General features: G+C 38.7%; 1 protein-coding gene across 3 annotated transcripts in view; it reads right to left on the minus strand.

Moving 5' to 3' along the window:
- The window catches only part of FAM204A (family with sequence similarity 204 member A), a 16,573-nt gene extending 6,913 nt beyond the window's left edge, over nt 1–9,660 (minus strand). The window contains exons 1-6 of one of the 3 annotated variants that reach the window (XM_042019430.1): nt 9,645–9,660; nt 8,796–9,109; nt 7,757–7,847; nt 7,187–7,220; nt 6,513–6,615; nt 4,723–4,812 (exon numbers count right to left, since the gene is read on the minus strand). In XM_042019430.1, the coding sequence (XP_041875364.1) occupies nt 4,723–4,812; nt 6,513–6,615; nt 7,187–7,220; nt 7,757–7,847; nt 8,796–9,032 (555 nt within the window). In that variant the 5' untranslated portion in view covers nt 9,033–9,109; nt 9,645–9,660. Of the gene's footprint in view, nt 1–4,722; nt 4,813–6,512; nt 6,616–7,186; nt 7,221–7,756; nt 7,848–8,795; nt 9,110–9,218 lie in introns of all 3 variants that reach the window. The other 2 variants (XM_042019429.1, XM_042019431.1) reach the window with 2 other exon arrangements.
- Between the last annotated feature and the right edge of the window lie 11,015 nt (nt 9,661–20,675).

The following is a 20,675-nucleotide window of genomic DNA, read 5'->3' on the forward strand; positions in this document are numbered from 1 at the left end:
ACCTTGGAAAATATATTTAAGGTGTGCTGGTGGCGGGGAATCTTTTAAGATTCTTTGGTTTACATATGAAAATAATTTTTACAAGTATCACTCCAAATTGAAACTGGTTTACAGCAGAGTGAAATTACCAAATATCTGCACATACCATCCTTACTCAAAGGGATAAACACATCCAGCTATGCACAGTCACAGTGTTCTAATTTATCTTTTATTTATTCTTTTAAAAAATCTAGGTGGATTCCCACTAACACAGTAGGAACAATTTAATTACATCTCAAGATAGTATTCCAGAAAGATTTTTACAAAGCATTAAAAAGTTGACATAATTCCAAGTGTCTGTTCCCAGCTCCGTATCCAAGTACCTGCTACTATGAGATCTCAGCTATCCTACCCTCAGGCATCACAAAAAAATAATGTAATTTCAGCCCAGATAAGTGTTCACATAAACTTTATTTTCTTAATAGCCTTCATTCTAAAGGGCTCAGAATTTTTTGGGTAACTCCTACACTAACATTTTCTATTGGCATCTCTCAAGTTAAACAAGTTATCCTTAAATGCAAGGTTCAAACAATAGCTTCAGGTATGCCAGTCTACATCTGAGAAGCTCAACTATAAAACACAATGGACTCTGCCAATGCTGGAAGCCCTGGAATGTGGTAACAAAGACAGCAACTGGATTATCATAATAAACACTAATTGTGTACGTTGTACCATGCACATTGCAATGAATTGCTTAGTTACTTAATACTAATAGTACTGTAGGTATTAAAGACATAATTCAGTAGTTTGTGCTTGAAGATCTACAGTCACTTAAGGAGTATGCCCCACCTGCATGATGTTGATGCTCAAGATATTTATCAAAGGAGTGCTGATCTTGGACACTGTAACTGCATCACAGCACTGTGGGGCTCCAGCCAGAAGCTAAAGGAACAGAGTTACTGGAGGCCTAAATTATTCTCTACAACATAATGCAGAGATGCCCATATTTTTTTCAGGAAAAAACTTAACTCGTGTATAAAATAATGAAATCAAGAATTTCAGGATCACCAGACCAGTGAAGCAGAACACTCCACATGAGCATGTGCTGTGGGGATGGCCAGGGATGCCACAGGTAGAGATCTGCTACCCTGCTAACTGACAACAGGGACAAGGGGTAATACTTTGCAGTGAGGTTTGCCCAGAGATTAGACAGAATATTCAGCAGCATTATGTACATACAGTTCATTTTTAAGATAGAAATGCAACAGCAAATAAAAAAGGGGGAACACACCAGCCAGCCTCAAAAGCTACATGTGAATCCACCAAGCAGCCACTACTAAATACAGCCTCATGCAGGAGGTATCCAAGTTCTGACTCTCACTCCAAAACCTGGAATACTCCTGGACTGAGAAGTTTTGTTTTAAAATCAGCATTTGTGTGTATTTGTCAAAGCAAAGAAAACAACAAATAATATAATGCCCAAAGCCTCATTGACTGCAGTGCAATAACACTTTCCTTAAAGAACCTGCAACAAGTACCACTTGGGAACCTGAAGACCCAAAACCTTAAAGCGGCATCATTTAGGTTCTTAGAATGTAAAATTCCATGATGCACTGACGGCTGCTAGATTATGCATATTGCCTAAGTCATTACTGGTTTTAAATGAATCTGATTTTAAAAAACCTTTTCTCACTGTGTCATAACGATAGGATATTGACAGCATCATTTTGACATTCCTTTGCTTTTTAGGACATGTTTTTACCGTCTATACTCATCATCTGTTTATTTTTGGCTTCATTTTTTCTAAATACTGAAGCTGCCCTATCAGTTTCACAGGCTTATAAATGTTATACATCAAAAATTAGTTTCACTTATTAAGGCAGGAAACGGCTTTAAGAACTCTGGGATCTGTGCCTCAAAGCAAAAGCTTTATCAGCAGGTTCCAGTCACTGCTTCTTGCAAAAGAAAATGGTGCCGATTAAAACCCCATACACCTGATTTCAAAAAGAACACCTACCCACTGAACATTTCTCACATGGCTGCAAGGGGGGCTGCATGCCAAACAGAAGATAGCTGTTTCTCACACACCCTCTGTCCCCAGCCCTGTAACACCGCTCAAGAAAAATGAAAACTATACATGAAGAGATGAAGTTGAGATAAAAGAACAATAATTCATCCACTTATTACTCCAGACTTCAGAAGTGGTACTTCAATACAGCCACAGTATAGTTCCATGCCTGACTTGCTCACAGAGTTGTGCTCCATTTGGAAGTTAGAGGGATACAAATAGCCACATAATTTTAAAATTAACTCACTTCTTAGAGGTATTGTATTTTAAAATGGACATTTCTGTAAATTGCTAAGAGAAAAGTAGCAATTGAATCAATACTATACAACATGAAAGCAGTATTTTATTAAGTGTACTTGTATACAAAACAATGATTGCTCAATCAACCTCTTCCATAAGCAAATTCTCTTTTTATAGCTCTTCACTGAAACAGTCACTGTCAGAACAATTTCCTTAGGGAAAAAAGTATCCATTAAAAAAAAAAAAAAGGTTCTGAAAATCACAAAGAAAAATGACCCTTGCAGTGAGCAACAGAGCACATCTTTCGAAGAGCAGAGAACCCCAGTGAATTCACATGGATTCTGCCTCAACAGAACTCCTCATGAGAGAGCAAGCCAGTCATTTGAGTTTTCCTTCTTTCAACATACTATTTGTTCAGATAAACCCACTTAACCAAAACCAAGTCAAAGCTGTGAATACTAATAATGTTTCAAGCATTTTGTTTTCAGAATTACAACATGCTAATATTTGAAAGTCAACAATTTGGAGCTAATGTTCCACAAATAATAATACACTGCTGTAGCACCTGGGATATGCTAGATGTTGTATAATCCCATGGCTACCAAAATCAGATAACAGTTTATCATAAATATTACAAAACCTTAAAACTTCTTACATTAATTTGTTTTTATTGTCAAACAATTTGCACTGGAACCTCAGTATGTTTTATTGATTACAATACTCCAACCACTTTAGAGGAGAAGGGATAATGACATTTGTGAAGGAGAACAGCAAGTGTTTTTCATGTTGTACACATGAAAGGTAATAAAACAGTCAGAATCTGGTCAGACTTAAAGGGAACATCAGGACACATTCCTACCACTGTCAGTAGCTGTTATCTTTGCAGACTGAAGTCTGTGATCACTGGTGACAAGGCAGGTAAGAGTCCAGTCATTAGAAACTGCCCTGAGTGACTAAATGGAGGAGTTTAATGATTTTGTAAGAACACTCACTGAGGAACAGTTACTTTTACCTAACCTCAGAGAACCTTAAGAACTGTATTTCCCACTTCAAAAGCCGTCTGTTTTTAAAGGCATCACAATACTGTAATACATTGCATTAAACAGATTTAAATCTGCAATTTTACATTAAAGCTTAGTTTAAAACAGTGTATTTAAGAAACATTTACAATATTTGTATGAGAATGAGAAGCACTCAAAATTCGTCTTTGCTTTCCTAATCCTTTTCTAATACCTTTGAATTTTGCAAGCATATACAGTGGACAGAAAATTCCCATTACCTCTGTGAAGATGGAAGAATATACAAGATAAAGGAATGAAAGCAAAAATTATATAATTAATTTTTAGTATAACTCTAGAAGATTTATAGTTTAAGTCATACTACTCAAATGACTTAAAAATGATCAATTCTCCACTCACTGAAATAGCACTTTTATTTTTTCTTACCTGGCTTCAAAACTATTCAACTATCTTTTTATCCTAATTTTTTCCTCTGCATTTTCTCCCCAATGCACAACTAGCATTGGGCAAAACAGCCTTCGTGGACTTTAGCTACTTCAGCTGCTACCACCTACCATATGTGCACCAATTTAACAATTTCTTAAATGAAATTACCAGAGCTATCCGGTAAGATTCCTCACCAGTTTTAAACATTCACTAAGCAGTACATCCAGATTTAAAGGTCCCATTTTGTGGCAAAGAGAGCACAGCTTAGATGAAATTACTCAGCTACACCAACTAACAGGACAACATCTTGAAAAAATGGTGTTTCCCTCGATTTGTTTTTAGATACGTATTTATACACTAAACAATTATGACAAGGAGGAAAAAAAAAAAAGTCCAATGCAATTCTAAGGCTACAGCAGTGTATTTGACAACCATCTACTCCCATTCTTCTTCAGAATTCTTCCAGCCATCAACTCCTGGCCACATGAATACACAGAAAAAAAGTATAGGCACACAGCTTGGGGTTATTGTGTCCTTAGTTGTTCTAGGCTTGCTAAATCTCTACCTGTCTTCAGACTTCCCAAGCTTATGGGTGAGATAATGCAAAAAAAAAAATATGAGGCACAGGGAATTGAGAGGAAGGGACATCCTACTCCTGTCCTCTTGGCTTGCAACATGGAGAAAAATCAAAAGCTCAGTATAGATGACCAGTTACCAACTCCTCGGAGTTGTGGAGTGAGCAGCAAGGCTCTCTTTAAAGCAAGGTGACTTCAGATAGTTCACGGCTGTATTTTCAATTCTTAAACAGAGATACAGCTATCCAAGCATTGCTCCATCAGCAGCACAGTCCTTCAATCACTGACAGGGATCTACTCAGGAAACAGGAAAGATGCTGCAAACAATCTTCAATGCTGTTTTAGTCATGCCACTTTTAGTCCAGATGTGCATAACTAAATGACCCCCTAGAGTTCTTGTTAACAGCCCACTTACCTCACGAATGGCTAATCTGTCACTCAGCTCCTCAGCCTTGGCAATGTCACCTTCAGCCACACATTTCTCTATGCTCAGTTCAAGGCCAGACTAGGGAAAAAAAAAAAGGAAAATACCTTTAGAAAAAAAAGAACATATTTAAAGGGAATACTTCCTTTCTAAAAATATTTCTTTCATAAAATTCTTTCAGACACTGCATAAACCTGTAATTTCTGTGTACCACAAATCACTCTGTCTGTGTATTGTAATGGACAGTATAATTAAGAATACACTGAGAGGCCGCCTGAGCACAAATCATTGCATTAGTTCCACCTTATGTGCAGGATAATACTATAGGTTAAAAAAATTACACGGGCTAGTTTATGCCTGTCACAATAAAATTTCATCTGAAGATCTGGCTTATCTCTTCCATCCCTGGAGCTTTCTAAACAAAATGTGAAATATATGTGTCAAGTAACATGAAGAATGGCAATTACCACTGTATCGTTACAGTTCTAAGATCTTATCATTATCCAAAAAACAGAGTTCTGGCACAAAGCCACTCCACTGTGCTAATAAATTAAAAATTCTAGCAGCCCTATGGAAAACAATGAAAAAGCCTCAGGATTTAAAGGTTGTTTTCTTATTTTCTGACGTTACAATCAACGTAACATAACTTATTTAATGACAACACTTACAAATAATGTAACAATAGAAAGTAAATATTTCCTGGAAATTATAGTTGGAAATTTCTGATGGCATACAGAAGGGTAGCACAGCAGTAGCACTGACTTCAGAATTTCACAAAAAAACGCACTCTCGTAACAAAAGACAATTTACAGTTTCACTGGTTTTAAATATTAGGGAAGCTAAAGACAACACATTTGATAGTTTCATAACATACACTTTTTTAAGAGACAAAAGTGAAAAAGCTAATGGAACTCCTGAGAAACAGTGATCTGCAAACACTGCACTTTAATTATTTCAGGTGGTAGATCAAAAAAACCACACAACTGGAAGTTGCAGTGATGGCAAATTCTGTTAAGATGCCTTTTCCAAAAATAATGAGACATATCTTCCACTAAGGATAAAATCCCTGAAATTACAAGGAAACCATCTGCATTTTAACACTTTGGGCCTCATTCCAGATCTATCCTGAGCAGTTTAATGACAACTAAATAGGCGCCAAAAGTAAGAAGCAAACAAATCCTCATGACCTGCATGTAGAAACTTACTTTAAGAAAATGAAAAATACAAAAATTACCATAAAGGAAGCTAACTGAACAGTTCATGTCATAGAACTTACAGAGAACTTTGTAAGAAAAACTACAGAACCAACAGTGCTACCAGAAACTCAGAATATAATGAGATTCTTAACTTATCCATCATGTGTGCCAATTATTTCAGATATGACTAGTTACACAGTAATATTTATGAACAGAATGTGTTATGAATCCAGTCAAAATGTATGCTAGCTTTGCCCCTTTAATTCTTGTAGCCACGGGTGTCAACTGAAGGATTTATGTGAGACATTTTAAAGTTAAAACATGATGAAACAAAAGAAAAGTTTGCATATGAAGAGTTCTGTCACAACAGCAGAAAACAAAATCAGACAGGAAACAAGCCTGGATACTGTCTTAAAAGAAAGCACAGCAAACATTCAAGGACATTTATTTAAAAAGCGCACAAAATTCTTCAGAGGGACTTGATCCTTAACTCTCAAATAGCCTCAGTTTTATTCCTATTTCAGTTAAGGACAAGTTCTTTTACTGCCAAACACAAACTGACACTGCCTTTGTATTAACAGTCACCTTTTGTGGAGCTCTGCTATCCACAGGTGATTCAAATCTATCATTGATTCCAAAGTATTGTGTAAGTTCTTTCCATCTGTCTTCATTTTCCAACTGCTGACTACTAAAAACGAACAAACAAGTCATTAATATAACCACTTCCCTTTCCACAACTTGTAATATCCTTTTCAAAGCTAAAATAAATTCTTCCATTTGGCAGACATGGTCTTTTCACCCATTCAGGTTTTAACTGAAGTGAAATTAATTATTCCTTCCCCTTTGTAAGTATAATTTCACAATCTTGAAAGCAAGCTGATAGAATCATAGAACCATTTAGGTTGAAAAAGCCCTTTAATATCGAATCCAACCATAAACCTAACACTGGCAAGGAGGAGAAAGAAGGGAAGGAGCAGGCTGAACAGGAGGAGGCTGTATGCAGTAAGTAGGAAGAACATTAAATCTATTTTAAGTTACATTAAATAATCAATTTGTGTTGTTTTTAAAATCCAGCAATAACACGCCATCAAGAAATCACTCATACAAATTCAGCCTGCCCAACAAGAGACACTGAACAAGTTTAAAAGATATTTTACACAGTGCTCAAAGCTAGGCTTTGGCTATGAATGTGGTCAAGCTTATTACAAGTTTTGCCTGCTACTAACAGACCTCAGGTAATCCCATTGACCTGGTTATACCTCTTAGCCACTTCATCAGCCTTTTTCTGTTTTGCTAAAGGGAAAAAAAAAAAAGAAAAATCCAACATTACACAGTGATACCCCACAGCATCCAATGAAGTCAACAGAGCTCTAATTGGTCACATTTCCTTTGAAAGATCAACACACTGGGACTTTTACCCAATGATCATGTGGATTTAAACCACTCAGCTGTAAGAAACTCCTACAGTATCTGTGAAGTTTCAACCAGAATATGCAAGTTTTACAGAACTACTGAAATACCCTTAGCCATTATAAAGCAGTATTAACTGAGTAAGTTTTACCTCCTTTTTTAAGAAGAGGACAAATATCTTACTTGCATTCTATGTAGCAATCTACAACCTCACTACAATCTTGCAAGTGATGTACCGAAGTGAAAAAATAAAATCCTAGATAACAGCTAGAACACAATTCTTCATTTAAAAAAACCCCAAACCAAACCACACATGAAAAAAACCCCTAAAACCAAAAATACCAAGCCCACAAAATAGCATGTATTGATACTAATTCAATTTGAAAACAATTAATTCTGTTAATTATAAAAAAAAACACCTTTCCGGCGGCGCTTTCTTTTTCGGCATCTGTTTTCCTCTTTTGCTTGCATTTTCATTTCACGGTGTTTCTTCTGAAGCTCCACAAATTTCTACAAGATTATGAAAAAGCAAGTCAGTATTTTTAATTTTCCCCGCATTTTTAAGAAATTACATAGAGAAATGTTTATTTATCCACAGTGCCATGTGTTATCTATCACATCCCAATTTACAAATCGGAAACATCCAACTCTGATGGTGTTAAACTGGAATTGGTGCTAGTCTTTCACCACCTCTCTCTGGCTTTCTGTCCTCCCTACATCTCAGGGCTGTTCAGATCTGACAGTTCTCTCATGGGATGTGACACAGAACACACTTTTGCTGGTTCTGCACTCCTGAGCTATTCCATGTATTGTTACTGCCCAGCTGGCAGTTTGCAATTCACAAATTAGTGACAGCATGGTCCTTGCACAGCAGGCTACCTGCAAGGATTGATGGATGTAAGAGAGCAACTATTTTTTGCCAATTCTTATTTTGAATCCAAAGCCTAAAACACAGATTGTTTTGTTAAAGCTTCCGCGGGGCCGGCCCCCAGTCTTTACATGCAACTGCAAGCTCAGGTTATAAGGAAATCTTGAGTCTGAATGCTTGCAATTAACCCCTACAGCAAGCAGCAGGGCACACCTCCACCTCCCAGGTATGCAGCACCCCCACAGTGGCTGATACACTGAGCTGTAAACCCCTTTCTAATGCAGAAAGCACCTACCAAGCAGCTCAGAGCCCATAAACCACTGAAAACACAAGTTTTATGCAACTCTATAGTTATGACAGCTCCTTGCTGCGCTTTTAATCACAACCAAACTACCACCTAATCACTTCCTTCCTAAATTCCTGATCACCTTGCTTGAAACAATCTAAGGTGTATATACTCAGATCATATTTTACCTCATTTCAGACTTGCATATTGACTACTCACACTGAGTTATTTTAATCTAAAAATCAGCCATTCAACTTTGAGTACACTGCATTATGCTCATTTGGAGCCCTCTAATGATACATACATTCCAGATATTTACAGAAACTCCAGGAGGGCACGTCTGAGATTCACCTTCTCCAGCTGTCACTGGTACCACAGTAAGTTCACTGCTGGCATTACTTTCCTGTCCAGTCCCCTGAACTCCTTCAGTATCTTCTTTTGCAACTTGCTTTGAACAGGAATCAGGCGATTCGTCTCCATCATCGGAACTTAGATCAACATCACTTTCATTCAGTCCTGGAGGTAACAGCCCACTCCACATCTTCCAGTTTAAACAAGTCCAAACCACTTCAAGTCACTGCGAAGACACCAGGTTACCCATCCCAAGATAAAAAAAACCTGCGGAAGAGAGAACCACCAAAACACGTCATCAGAAATATTTTAGCTTATCTTACATAACTATCATTACAAGCTTTAGACAAGCACATTATAAAACTAATAATACTTACTATTTCAGAAACAAGCAGACGACTTGAGTACACAGGCTGACACTACTGGTTCTTTTTTCCCCCCACTCCTTGTCCTTTAAAGTTGTGCCCCTGTGCGTTTGCTCATCGCTCCTTCCAGTTTAGGGGCGACACTGCAGCAAACGCCTCCCGTCACTCCCCAAGGGCAGCTTCCCGGTACAGCACAACCACCTCCTTTCGCCGCCGGGCCGCGGCAGGGAACAGCCCGGCCGGGGAGGCGGCAGGCCGGGGAAGCGAGGGGGGCCCGCTCCGGAGGCAGCGACTCGAAGAGAAGCGCGGCTCCCCACCGGCCTGGGGGAAGGCAGCCGGCACTGGGGGAAGGCAGTGCCCGCAGGGCCGGCGGCGCTGCCGGAGCCCCCTCAGTGTCCCCACCCTGCCCCGCGCCCGCCGCCCGCGGCCGTGTTTACCTGGCCGCCATCTTGGCACCGCCGGAACACCCCGCGCGCGGATTGGGCGGGGCGGCGCAGCCAATCGGCGGGCGCGCCGGTCGCCATGGCAGCGGGGCGGGGCGGGGCGGGGCGGCCCCGGGCAGGGGCCGGGCCGGGGGGACGGGGCCGCTGTCGCTGTGAGGGGAGCGGAGCGGAGCGGAGCGATTGGTGCGCCCTTTGGAGCACGCCCGGGGGAGCTGATGGGACAACGTGTGCCGGCGAGGAGTCGTCAGAGTCACAGAATCATTTCGATTGGAAAAGGCCTCCGAGATCGCAGAGTCCAACCTATGACCCAATGCCACTGTGTTAACCAGACCGTAACACCGGGTGCTACAGCCAGTCTTTCCTTGAGCACCTCCAGGGCCGGTGACTCCACCGCCTCCCTGGACAGCCCATTCCAATGTTTCGTCACCCTTTCAGTGAAGAAATTACTCCTAATGTCCAATCTAAATCACGATGCAGCATAAGGCCATTTCCTCTCATCGTGTCTCTTGTTCCCTGGGAACAGAGCCTGACGCCAATCTGGCTCCAACCTCCCGTCAAAGAGTTGTAGAGAGCAATAAGATCTCCCCTGAACCTCCTTTTCTCCAGACTAAACATCCCCAGCTCCCTCAGGTGCTCCTCATCAGACTTGAGCTTCTTTCAGAAGAAAGACAAGCATCAAGTACAGCAATCCTTACTGCCATAAAGGAATATGGCATCTCTTCCAACAGTAAGCCTTGTAGTTAAGCCCCACCAAAATGTTTATGCTGGGACGGAATGGCAAGGGTCATACTAATAATTGAAAAATCCTTACGAAGTTCCCAGTAGTGCCTTGGATTAATGTGGTAAAGAGAAAACCACAAAAATGCAAAGTCTGTGCGGGGCAAAGGGGTTGTTTATCTGGAGGACTGTTGCACTTTGTCCTTTCAGCTTTCATAGGTGCAGCAGATGACACAAGTATTTAGGAGCAGCCTGAATATGATTCAGCAAGAACATCTTGTATACAAGGAGCAACAGGAAGGGAGGCACGAGGAAAAGATGAAGGGATAAGGCTGACATCATTAGCACTGAAATGTGTCTGAAAGACAGGAGGTTTCCCGTCTTTGAAATAAATAGTGAGAAGATGTACTTTTGAGTGACAGTTTGACACGTTGCAAACTGTATCTCAGTAGGATAATGAGACTTTTGAGAAACGAATTGTTGACCCTAAATCATGACACAACCCAGTTGTGGACAAACATGAGAAGAATGAGAAAAGGGCAAGTGTTATGAAGGTGGATAATAGGGAATATGGCTTCAAGTAGGAATTTCTTGGTTGATCCCAGCTTCTGGGATTGGCTGTGCATGGAAGGAAAATCTAAATGCCTTTCTCATGGACATAAATCGGATCTTCAGATTGTTTTCCTTTTTATGCCATAATTTTACATCCTCAGATTCATTTCTAAAATCAATTAATTCCGCAAGTAATCACTTTTTCATGAACTACATGTAAATTTCACACTCAGCTTGCTAACTAGATTTTCCTCTCATCTGGGAAATCAATTTTTAAGAGAGTTATTTTATTTACATTGAATAATTGGTTGTATTTGGTACACAGATAACTGGTAATTAATAACTGTATTGATACAGGATATTCATTGCCATTTGTTCTAGTGAGTTGTTAGACCGTTAGGTTATATGATATTTTCTTAATGTCACCAAATTTGAACACTCTCAAAAAACTGAAAGGTGTGTGACATCCTTATGACCTGTAAATTTGTATATTTGGTAGGGATACATTTTCAGAAGGCAAATCTAATTTCATGACACAATTTGTATCCAAACATCGTACTCCTTATTTAGTATCCACAGCCAATCCATAGCAAGAATGGCACTGGTAGTACACACAAATGAAGTACTCAAATATCCACATTAACTTCATTTTCTAATTGCAAAATAATTGTATTTGTCATTTTAAAAGACACATTTTCAGGATAATCTCCAGTCCTTCCACAAAAAAAATTCTGACTTCTCACAGGTTCTTCCATAGGAAAAATGGTGGCAAGAGCTCCTGCCTGCCTTTCATTAGCCCAGAAGCATTTGTGTCCACAAAGTCAGTGCTTGATGAAACTACAAGAGATTGTTGGCTACTTACCAGAATTTGGAACTTACTGTTGGGTTTTTGTGTTGAAACAATGTGTAGAGTCTTTTTATCTGCAGAAGAAAATAGAAGGCAGTGCAACCTTGTGACCAACTCTGATGTCCCTACATCAAATTTGTGATGGCTGCTATTGTGGCCAATACTTGATTCAGTGTCGAATTTTTCTGATGGCAATCTTCTGTTCCCCATTGAGCAAATATTCAAATAATCTGATTTATTTCCTTTTGGTCAACTGATCTAACTTCCTTTCTCACTTGAATTCCTGTCCTGAAGACCTGCCAAACAAGGACTCTCATGAGTGAAACAAGCCATGCCTCTGGGGTTCTCATGGAACATCAAACTGGCACAACACAGTAATTACAGCTCAGATATTTCTGATGCTATTATTAAAAACGACTTGAACTTTAAAAGGAAAAACTATTGCAATTAGATGTAATATCAAATTTAATTTGAATCTTCTAGGATCGCTGTGATTTTTTCAGGTTCTAGTCAATTTTCTCTTTATCTCTCTTTAACTCTTCCTTTAGCTGCTGTTGAGTAGTTACAGATACTAATGTGAGTCCCAGTTGTTATACTGTACTTTGTCAGATGTGTTTTGGGTTCTTTCTGAAACTCTCTTAGTGAGTACCAGTCACAGACGTGGTCAGAGTTGTCAGACACCAGAAAAGCTGATGGCTGTGTGTGTGCCAGGCCCTCATGGCAGGTTGTCACAGTGCAATTCTCATTTTCAGACCAGCTATAGAACACACCGAAAGCCTGAACTAGTTCCTTGCATAAGGGTTTGAAGCCATGGTCTAGCTAATCACAAATAATCCTCTACATGCTTATTTCCACAAAATACATACATTTTCCTAGTGCAGAAATGGAATCTATTCCAACATAAATTTTGCATTATTATCTGGGGTTTTTTAGCAGCAAATGAGGACATAAGAAACTTCTTCTTAAGCATATAAATATGCTACATTTTATCCTTTTGAGACGGTGTTTTCAAACGATGTCAAAATGATCAAGAACTGGATTCTTGTTTAAACATAATAGGAAGGCCTTATTGTATTAGCAGATTACAGTCATTGTGTTAGTATACTATCTACCTTGTATTCATTTTTGCCAACATAATGAGAAATTTTTCTAACATGGTTATATTTTAATACAATAAAATAGTGTTGGAAAGGAAAATTAATACGATTTTAAAGAGAGATGTAAAGACAATAAAATAGCCTCTAAGTTTTCTTTCCTAAACTTTTAATTTGTTGCTAACTTGAAATATACTTTTTATCAATCCTTTGAAATAATTACAGTCAAATGAATATTTAAAGTCAGTTAAAAGGTTTACAGATGCCTTTTTTTCCACATACTCTGCTATATAAGATCTAAGCAAGTCTGCCCAGATGTTTCTAAATTTTCTTATTTTAGAGAAGTATATAACTGATTAATGTGGCATCAAGCTCTGAGCTTTTAATGAGAATATTTTCATGGCACCTTTTACAATGTCCTTGCTCCTCTGAGGTTTGCATTTTGATGAAAATTCTGACCACAGGATCAGAAAGAAATGTCTGTGGTTTTAAGCATCAGCACCCCATGAACAAGTTGCTTTGTCTACTCTTTAAAAAAGGCATCTCTAAAGCACTAACACACAGTGAGTGCTCAGGGAGGAAGTAAGACCTTCTGTTCAGAATTCCATATTGAAGCTTGGAAGATCTGTACTCAGTTATCATTCTTGCCACAGGCTTCCTGTGAGGAATGAACAAGGTATTTTCAACTTTACTGCCTCACTGGTGGAAGAGTTTTCATCACCCTTGTCTGTTGCGAGCATAAACTCTGAAGGTTTTGAGCCTGTTTGCAATGTTCAGGGCATCAACAGACACCAGCCAGGGCTGCACTGGATTTCACAGGGTCAAGCCAAGGAATAAATAACAATTAGACAAATTAATTTTGCAGTGTAGATCTGACAAAAAGATGTAAGCACTTCAAGGTGCTGATGATCTGGGTTCTCTAGAATAAGTTTTTTTGCAGAAGGCAAAAACATAAATGAGCTGTTGTAGATGTACTCATACCAACCTTAACCTGACTTGACTGGATCCCAGCAAGGGTAGGCAGTGAGGGTGTGAAGTTCACTTCTCGTTTTGTCATAGCATTTATTCATCCCCTTGGGTTTCCCTTGGGGCCTGAGCACTGTTGTTTTCTCACCTGACCCCTCTGCTTCTGCCTTTGTTATTTTGAGTGCAGGATATGTTTTATGGAACCTGAAGTCATGTAATTTACTGCAATAGGAGGTTCTTCACCTAGTATTGGACAAATTTCATTGATCCAAATATATCAATCCCAATTTTGTTGTAATGAACACAAAATCTTTATGCTGGATTTGGATCTTGGATGGGTTTCTCTGGGATAGAAGAGAAACACCCTTCTGCCATATTACCAAATGGAGTATCACCTGACTGTTTTTACACAAAAAGAGTCAGAAAGCAGTTTTCTTAACCTCTAAGAGAGTTTTGCTTTGTGTATTAATGGGTGTTGTTTAGGAGTACAATAGTGAGTCTTACAGCTCATGTGGCACTCAGATGTGGAGCTAGGGCAAAGTACTTGACCTCTCCTTGGTTTAGTTTGTGAAAAAAACAACACTATTTTAACTACTTTTCAAGGATATTAGGTAAAATTAATTAGTTTAGTATTTGTACTGCAATAAAGGTCTATATACTTGGAAAGTCTTATAAGAATCTCAATAGTTTTATTTTTGTGTTGATTTAACTTTGAAGGGCGGGTTTTGATACTTGGTACTGTACTTGAAGTGTGCTATTGTTTCATTTTTATGAATAACAGCTGATTTTTCAAGCTCCTGTAACGAACCTATTTGGTCTCTGTGTATGCCAATGCCCTCTACTGGTTTGAAACACAATCGCTCATCAGAGGGTATTGCTGTGCTCCTTCACTGAGAAAACTGTAATGTTTAAATTATTTTCCTTTTCAGAGCAGTAGAATTTTTGTTGTGTAGCCAGGCTTTCTGTGAAGTGCAAGAAGCTGCTCCATGGGCAAGCTGACAGCTGGGTGACTCTTGTGCTACACATGTAATTCCGTGCCAGTTTTTTCATTGCCTTCTGTGGTTTTGTTTCACTGGATTTGCTGTTCTTGCCATGAAGGCTCATAGGTAGCAATCCTGAGAGGGAAGGAGACACACACCTGAGACTTGCTCAGTACAGAGCCGCTGTGTAGATGTTCCCTCAACACAGTGGCCACCACTCTAAGGAGCCTCTCTGCTCTTCAGCCTGGTCCAGGGCCTTCCAAAAGTGAGGGGTGGTTGTGTTGACAGGCTGTGATATAAAGAACCCTTGAGGCACAGGGGCTGCAGAGGTAATGAAGTGCCTTGAGGAAAAAGTCTTAACTATCAAGGGATGGATCCACTCCCCCCTGCCACAAACCAGGGGTCACGTGGCTGTGGAATGTGTATCCAAAGATAGTGCTACCTTCAGAGAACTCTACTTACAGGTAAGTAACTCTTCTTTAAAGGAGGTATCTTTGTGTGGCAGACTGTTTATGGGAGCAATTTGAATTGAACTTTAAATGAAAAAGGCATATCTCTGTAAGTGGTAATAATTTTAGTCATCTCGCTGTGGCTAGGGGTTGTGGAATTCATTAGCACAGATTAACATATAAAGTGGGTGAGATATCTAATAGCAAACGTAGAGGTTTAGGGACCTTAATTCATCACTGAATGAACAGCGTGTACAGTATTAGGGACTATGAAATTTTTAATTTACACAAAGTGTCCAAGAATATAGGGAATAAATTTAAACCCAAAACAGATAATGGAGCTGTGCCCTGCCTAGCTGGCAAGTTGAATTGTTTTTACACTGAGTGAAGAAAGCTAATTATCCCAAGCACAAGGAGACTGCTAAAAATAATAAGATTATAAAGAATAATTTGCTGATATAATTACAACAAAATTGGGTACACACAATCGTCAGATACATGTATTGCTTGACCTGGGCGAGAAAGTGAAATAAATCCTTCCTCTATAGCCTTCGTAAATTTGTTTTTATCATCTCCAAGTGGTGTTTGCACAGGCAGCACAATTTGCATGTGTAATGTGGCTGTACAAATTGACAACAAGTAAATTATTCAAGGAAATAGGCTGGTCGTGGGTCTGAACTATCTCGCAAAGCCTATTCATTTTGAAGAATCACTGAGACGTGAAGCTCATACATCAACCATTTTCTGACAATCCTCAGACTTATTGTCTCCTAAAATGTCATTATGGCTATTATTTATGAAGCTAATTCATTTATTAATATATATTTAACTCTGACTTGTCATGCACCTTAGCAGGCATTCTGTGCACTGCATATTTTTGAATAGATGAAAGAGTTTTGCATGCTTTAATGATTACTGTAAGCTGCTATAGATTTATAGAATGCAGCTTTATTATCTTGCATTAATACCTTTTTGTAACTTTTTTTTCCTTAAGGCCATAAAATATAAATGGCAAATGACATATCCAAAAGATTGTATAAAAAAAGAGATTTTCTCAGAGTTTGTTGAATTTTAGAATAAAATGAGGTAGTTAACTGTTAAGGCCTAACTCGTTTCTAAGAATCTATAATAATTATGTTGATTTTTGGTGTATTTTGCTAAAAAACGTAGGATGAAATATATAAATTCAGATGTTTACTGTATTTTTCTCTTTGAGGACAACTGGCCATCTTTTGATTATACCGACAGAGGGAGTACAGTTTGAAGGGGGGAAAAATGTAGTGGATGGAAAATAGATATGTTCTGTTATAATATACAGATAATACAGATAATTTGCCCCATATAGAACACTGCTTAGGAAATGAACAGCACAGAGAGTATGGATTATGGGATTGCCTTTGGTTCTTGGATTTTTTCATCTTGATTCACTTACGTTTAGGGCATATTAAAAGACATAGGGATCACAGTAACCCTTTCCTGATATCTACAGAGTGTCAAGAAACTAAAAATTGCACTCTGCTATGAGAAACATATTTGAGGTAGTTGTAAATTTTATTGCACACACAGAATTCAGATTAAACTTGTAATTATGATAACAAACTGGCTAATTTAAATGCATGGTTATTATGACTGTGTGGTCAATTTGACTATTTTTAAGGGACCTATGATCACAGTTGGAGGTTACTGGCCTGATTTGGAAGTTATGAGCTCCTGCTTGTGATACTGATATCACCCACAGATTTGATAGGCCACTTGCTCCTGCTTCCTCAGTATTTGTTCCCATCTGTAAGATGAGGATAAGAAGTTTGCCTTGTTTCCTGATGGCACAAGGGAGTAACACGTAGGGGTAAAAGAACTCTCTGGTTAGAGATGTTCTTTAGTATTAAAATTAGGAATTGTCTTATTTTTCACCTGGTCCCAGGATGTGCCAGGCAGTAAAAGCCATGGGATTATGTTACACCATGGAATGGACAGTTGATGAACAAGGAGGAATTTCATACTCTGTTATTTGCTTTCCATCTTACAGAGCTGGGTTCTTCATGGCCAGAGATATTTCACCTTAAACAGAAGAACACAAGAAAGTTTTCAATGTCAAGACAAGGAGTCTTTACAAAACAAAGAATTAGCAGCTCTTTAGGTAGCATTAAGGTCTTTTAAAGCTAATGCTGTAGTGGTAAATAACTATAGATCTTCATATTGGATAACTTATTACTTTGGATTCTTCAGCTTCTTTAGAATGTGAATAAGATTACAAAAATTTATATAGAAGCAAGCTTCAGTGACCAAAATAAGGACGCAGTGAAAAACCAACTCAATCCAGACAAGAGCAAAGAAAGTAGTCATGTGGTTCTGAGCATGTGTGGTGAGTAAATAAGGCTTTTTCATGTCTGAAAGTCAGCATGAATAATAACTTTCTGTGCTTTGGAAATAGAAGCTTATGTTTTCTAAAGTATTCTGCTACTTGCAATTTCAGGTGCCTGCCTTGAGACATCTTAGAAAGTAAACCCAGACTTGCAGAATACTTTTTTTAAACAGAACCTTGTCAGGTGGTCTAAATTTGCCCTATGGTAACTCCAAATGATTTAATATTGAAAAAGACCCCACATTATTGAGCTTTTGGAGCTTTTTGCCACTTCAAAAACTCCCAGTATAAATATTGCTTGGTCTTCCAGTCAGACATCAATCATTTGGTAACTGCTGCCTTTATAGTTTTTGAACTTGATGGCCAGTTTCAACTAAGAGAAGTAGATTCACAACTCTCTGAAGCCTTGTTGACTACAGCCAGTTAGAGACTGAAATTAATGCTACCACTGAACCAGTGTGGAAGGCTGATTCCTAGCATATTTTGTGTTTATATTTAATAAGAATATTTAAATAATCTCAAAATGACATGTTAAGAAAATTCATTGAGTGTTTCCTTGTTATATCACAACGTTAGAGACTTAACACCTACATTTTTTGCAAATAAAAAAAAAAATAAAGAAGAGATTGACTGAATTGTTTAAAAAGAGCTTTTATTCTCCTCATCCGACAAGAGATTACAGACTTCTGCAAAGACCCTGTATGGCACATCAAACTCTAGTTCATGCCATTGCTGTTTATGGTAGTGGAGCTATTTTTTTCTTTTCGGGAGATCGAAATTCCACCTGCTACATAAGATATTCATTCATCTTTATTCAGTAACCTGTAAAATTCAGAGTGTAGAGAAGGTGCAAATCTGCTTGATATTTCTGGACAAAATTTTTTCAGCTGTGATTTTCTGAGTGGCTCAGCTGTAGAGCCTCAGAATGATGTGAGAAGAAAGTGCCCCATCAGACTGCCTGTGCAGCTCTTGCTGCTGCTCCTGATGACACTAATCCATATTCCACTTCTAAGTTGGCTGCTTCTCAGGGAAACGCTGCTGCTTCAACATCTTTTACTGCTGATCCTGTTTTACATTTTTGGAACAACCCAGGAATTCTCGTAGCCTCTTTTATAACCAGGGAAAGTAAACAGCATTTATTGTTTCACAAAACACAATTTGTGAACCACGCAATCATTGGGCATTCCAGCTGCAATGCCTTGTGCTGTGTTTTATTGTATCCTGTGATAGTCCTTGTTGGCTACCAGCTTGTCAGGCCATCTGGACAACCTGAGTGACCAGTGTGAGATTCTTCCAAAGTGCCAGGTCTCTGTTGCTACAATAATCAACTCATTTTACTGTCAGCAGTGTGTCAGGAACATGCCAGCTGGTACCCAGGGGACTGCCTGGAGCTGGCTGCTGATAATCCCTCCAAAGGGGGCACATCCAGAAAGGACGGGAGTGAGCAGCTTCCAGATGCTACAGTTGCAACCAGCCTATCCCTACCTCAAACCAGCCTCTCCCTATCCAGCCTATCCCTACCCCAAAACTGCTTTCCTTTTAATTATACCAATCGGTATTTTGGTATAATATTTGAACTCTCATATTAAAGAAAACCAAACAATAAAGCAAAACACAAACCAGGCTTGTTCATTGTGCATTATCCTTCCTTCTGATGCAGTCACCCAATCAAACATCATTATCCATTGTTCAGTGAAAGGATGCTAACCATCAAGATACCATGGGAATGCAGTAAGAAGAGCAGGGTTGTAAACCCAAGGGCTTAATCCCGATCAAATTCCAAGTTCAATGATTGTATTTGCCCCCAGACTGATAACCAATTCTTCACTTTAGTTTTAAACATTTACACAGTATTGCCAAGTGCTGACAGCTTCAGAAATAGCAGTTGCATATCAACAGTGGACATTGACATGCCATATTGTTAATTATATTTGCCAAGCGCATTGGGATTCTTTGGGATAGAAGAGTCACTGCAAAAGGTAAAGTAATTGGTGTGTATATTCGGGAGGATGAAGGAGTCCTGAACACACAATGTTAAGTGAGTGCTGTTTAATTTCTTTCAATATCTTAAATGGTCTTTGATTAGAAATAAACATGTCAAGAAGAATTATTTGTTTAAATAAAGAAAGGAATTAATGGTTGTAAATCAACACACATTTTGGAAAATGTTTCTTCTTACTTCTACGTGAGAGTGTCAGACAGATCATCATAATTTAGCTCATTTAACCATGGGTTTGTTGTGTCTCATCATTTTTCAAGAGTAATTCCCCAAAAGCTTTAGGGTTGGAATTTTGGTAAAAAATTAAATGTGATGCTTACAATAAATGAAATCCTATTCTTTTCTGATTAAGCGTTGTCTTGCCTATTTGCAGTTTACACAGAGCTGGTTTCCAAGAGAAAAATGGAGCTTAAGTGATGGAGACATCATCTACACCATCCCTTATCTCTTAACAGCCCATCATCTATGTTGTAAGAACCCAGGATATTTTTTTCATCCTTGGTTTTTTTCTTCAAAACTGCATACTATTGCTCTGTTTCTTCCTTTTCTTTTTTCCCCCCCGGGAAAATATATGCTTTGATAAGGGCCCACTTGAATTTGAGTGCTGAGTATTTTAGGTTCTAAATTTAGTGTTCCTACTCTAAATTCTTCATATGTTTAGTTTCATCTATTTCAAAGTGTCAGAAAGTCCCAGTCACATATTTTCTATATATTGAGCTGTGCGTAAACAGCAGAAGTCTAATTGATGTGGTTTTCTGAGTGGTTTGGGGTTTTTTTTAAGGCTTGCACCTTCCTTACTGCCACTGTTTTATTATGGGTAGACACCAGTAAGACTGATTCCTCTAGCCTGTCTTTTGGTGTAGGAATCAAATCCAGGCTGGTTTGTATCAGGCCCTTGATGAAACTCAGAAATATTAAAGCAGGCTGGCCTGCCCATTTAGGTTCCCAAATTGGATCCAATGCTGTTAATCCAGAGTCCCAAAGAATGGATGCCTCTTTTGGGGTTCAGGCACCACTTGGCAAATAAAATATTATTTTTTAAGAGTGCTTTGAATTTCT

The sequence above is a fragment of the Corvus kubaryi genome, unplaced genomic scaffold (assembly GCF_017639235.1).
Source record: "Corvus kubaryi isolate FWS band 111438036 unplaced genomic scaffold, C.kubaryi_AGA036_p1.0 138, whole genome shotgun sequence".
Taxonomy (NCBI): Eukaryota; Metazoa; Chordata; class Aves; order Passeriformes; family Corvidae; genus Corvus; species Corvus kubaryi.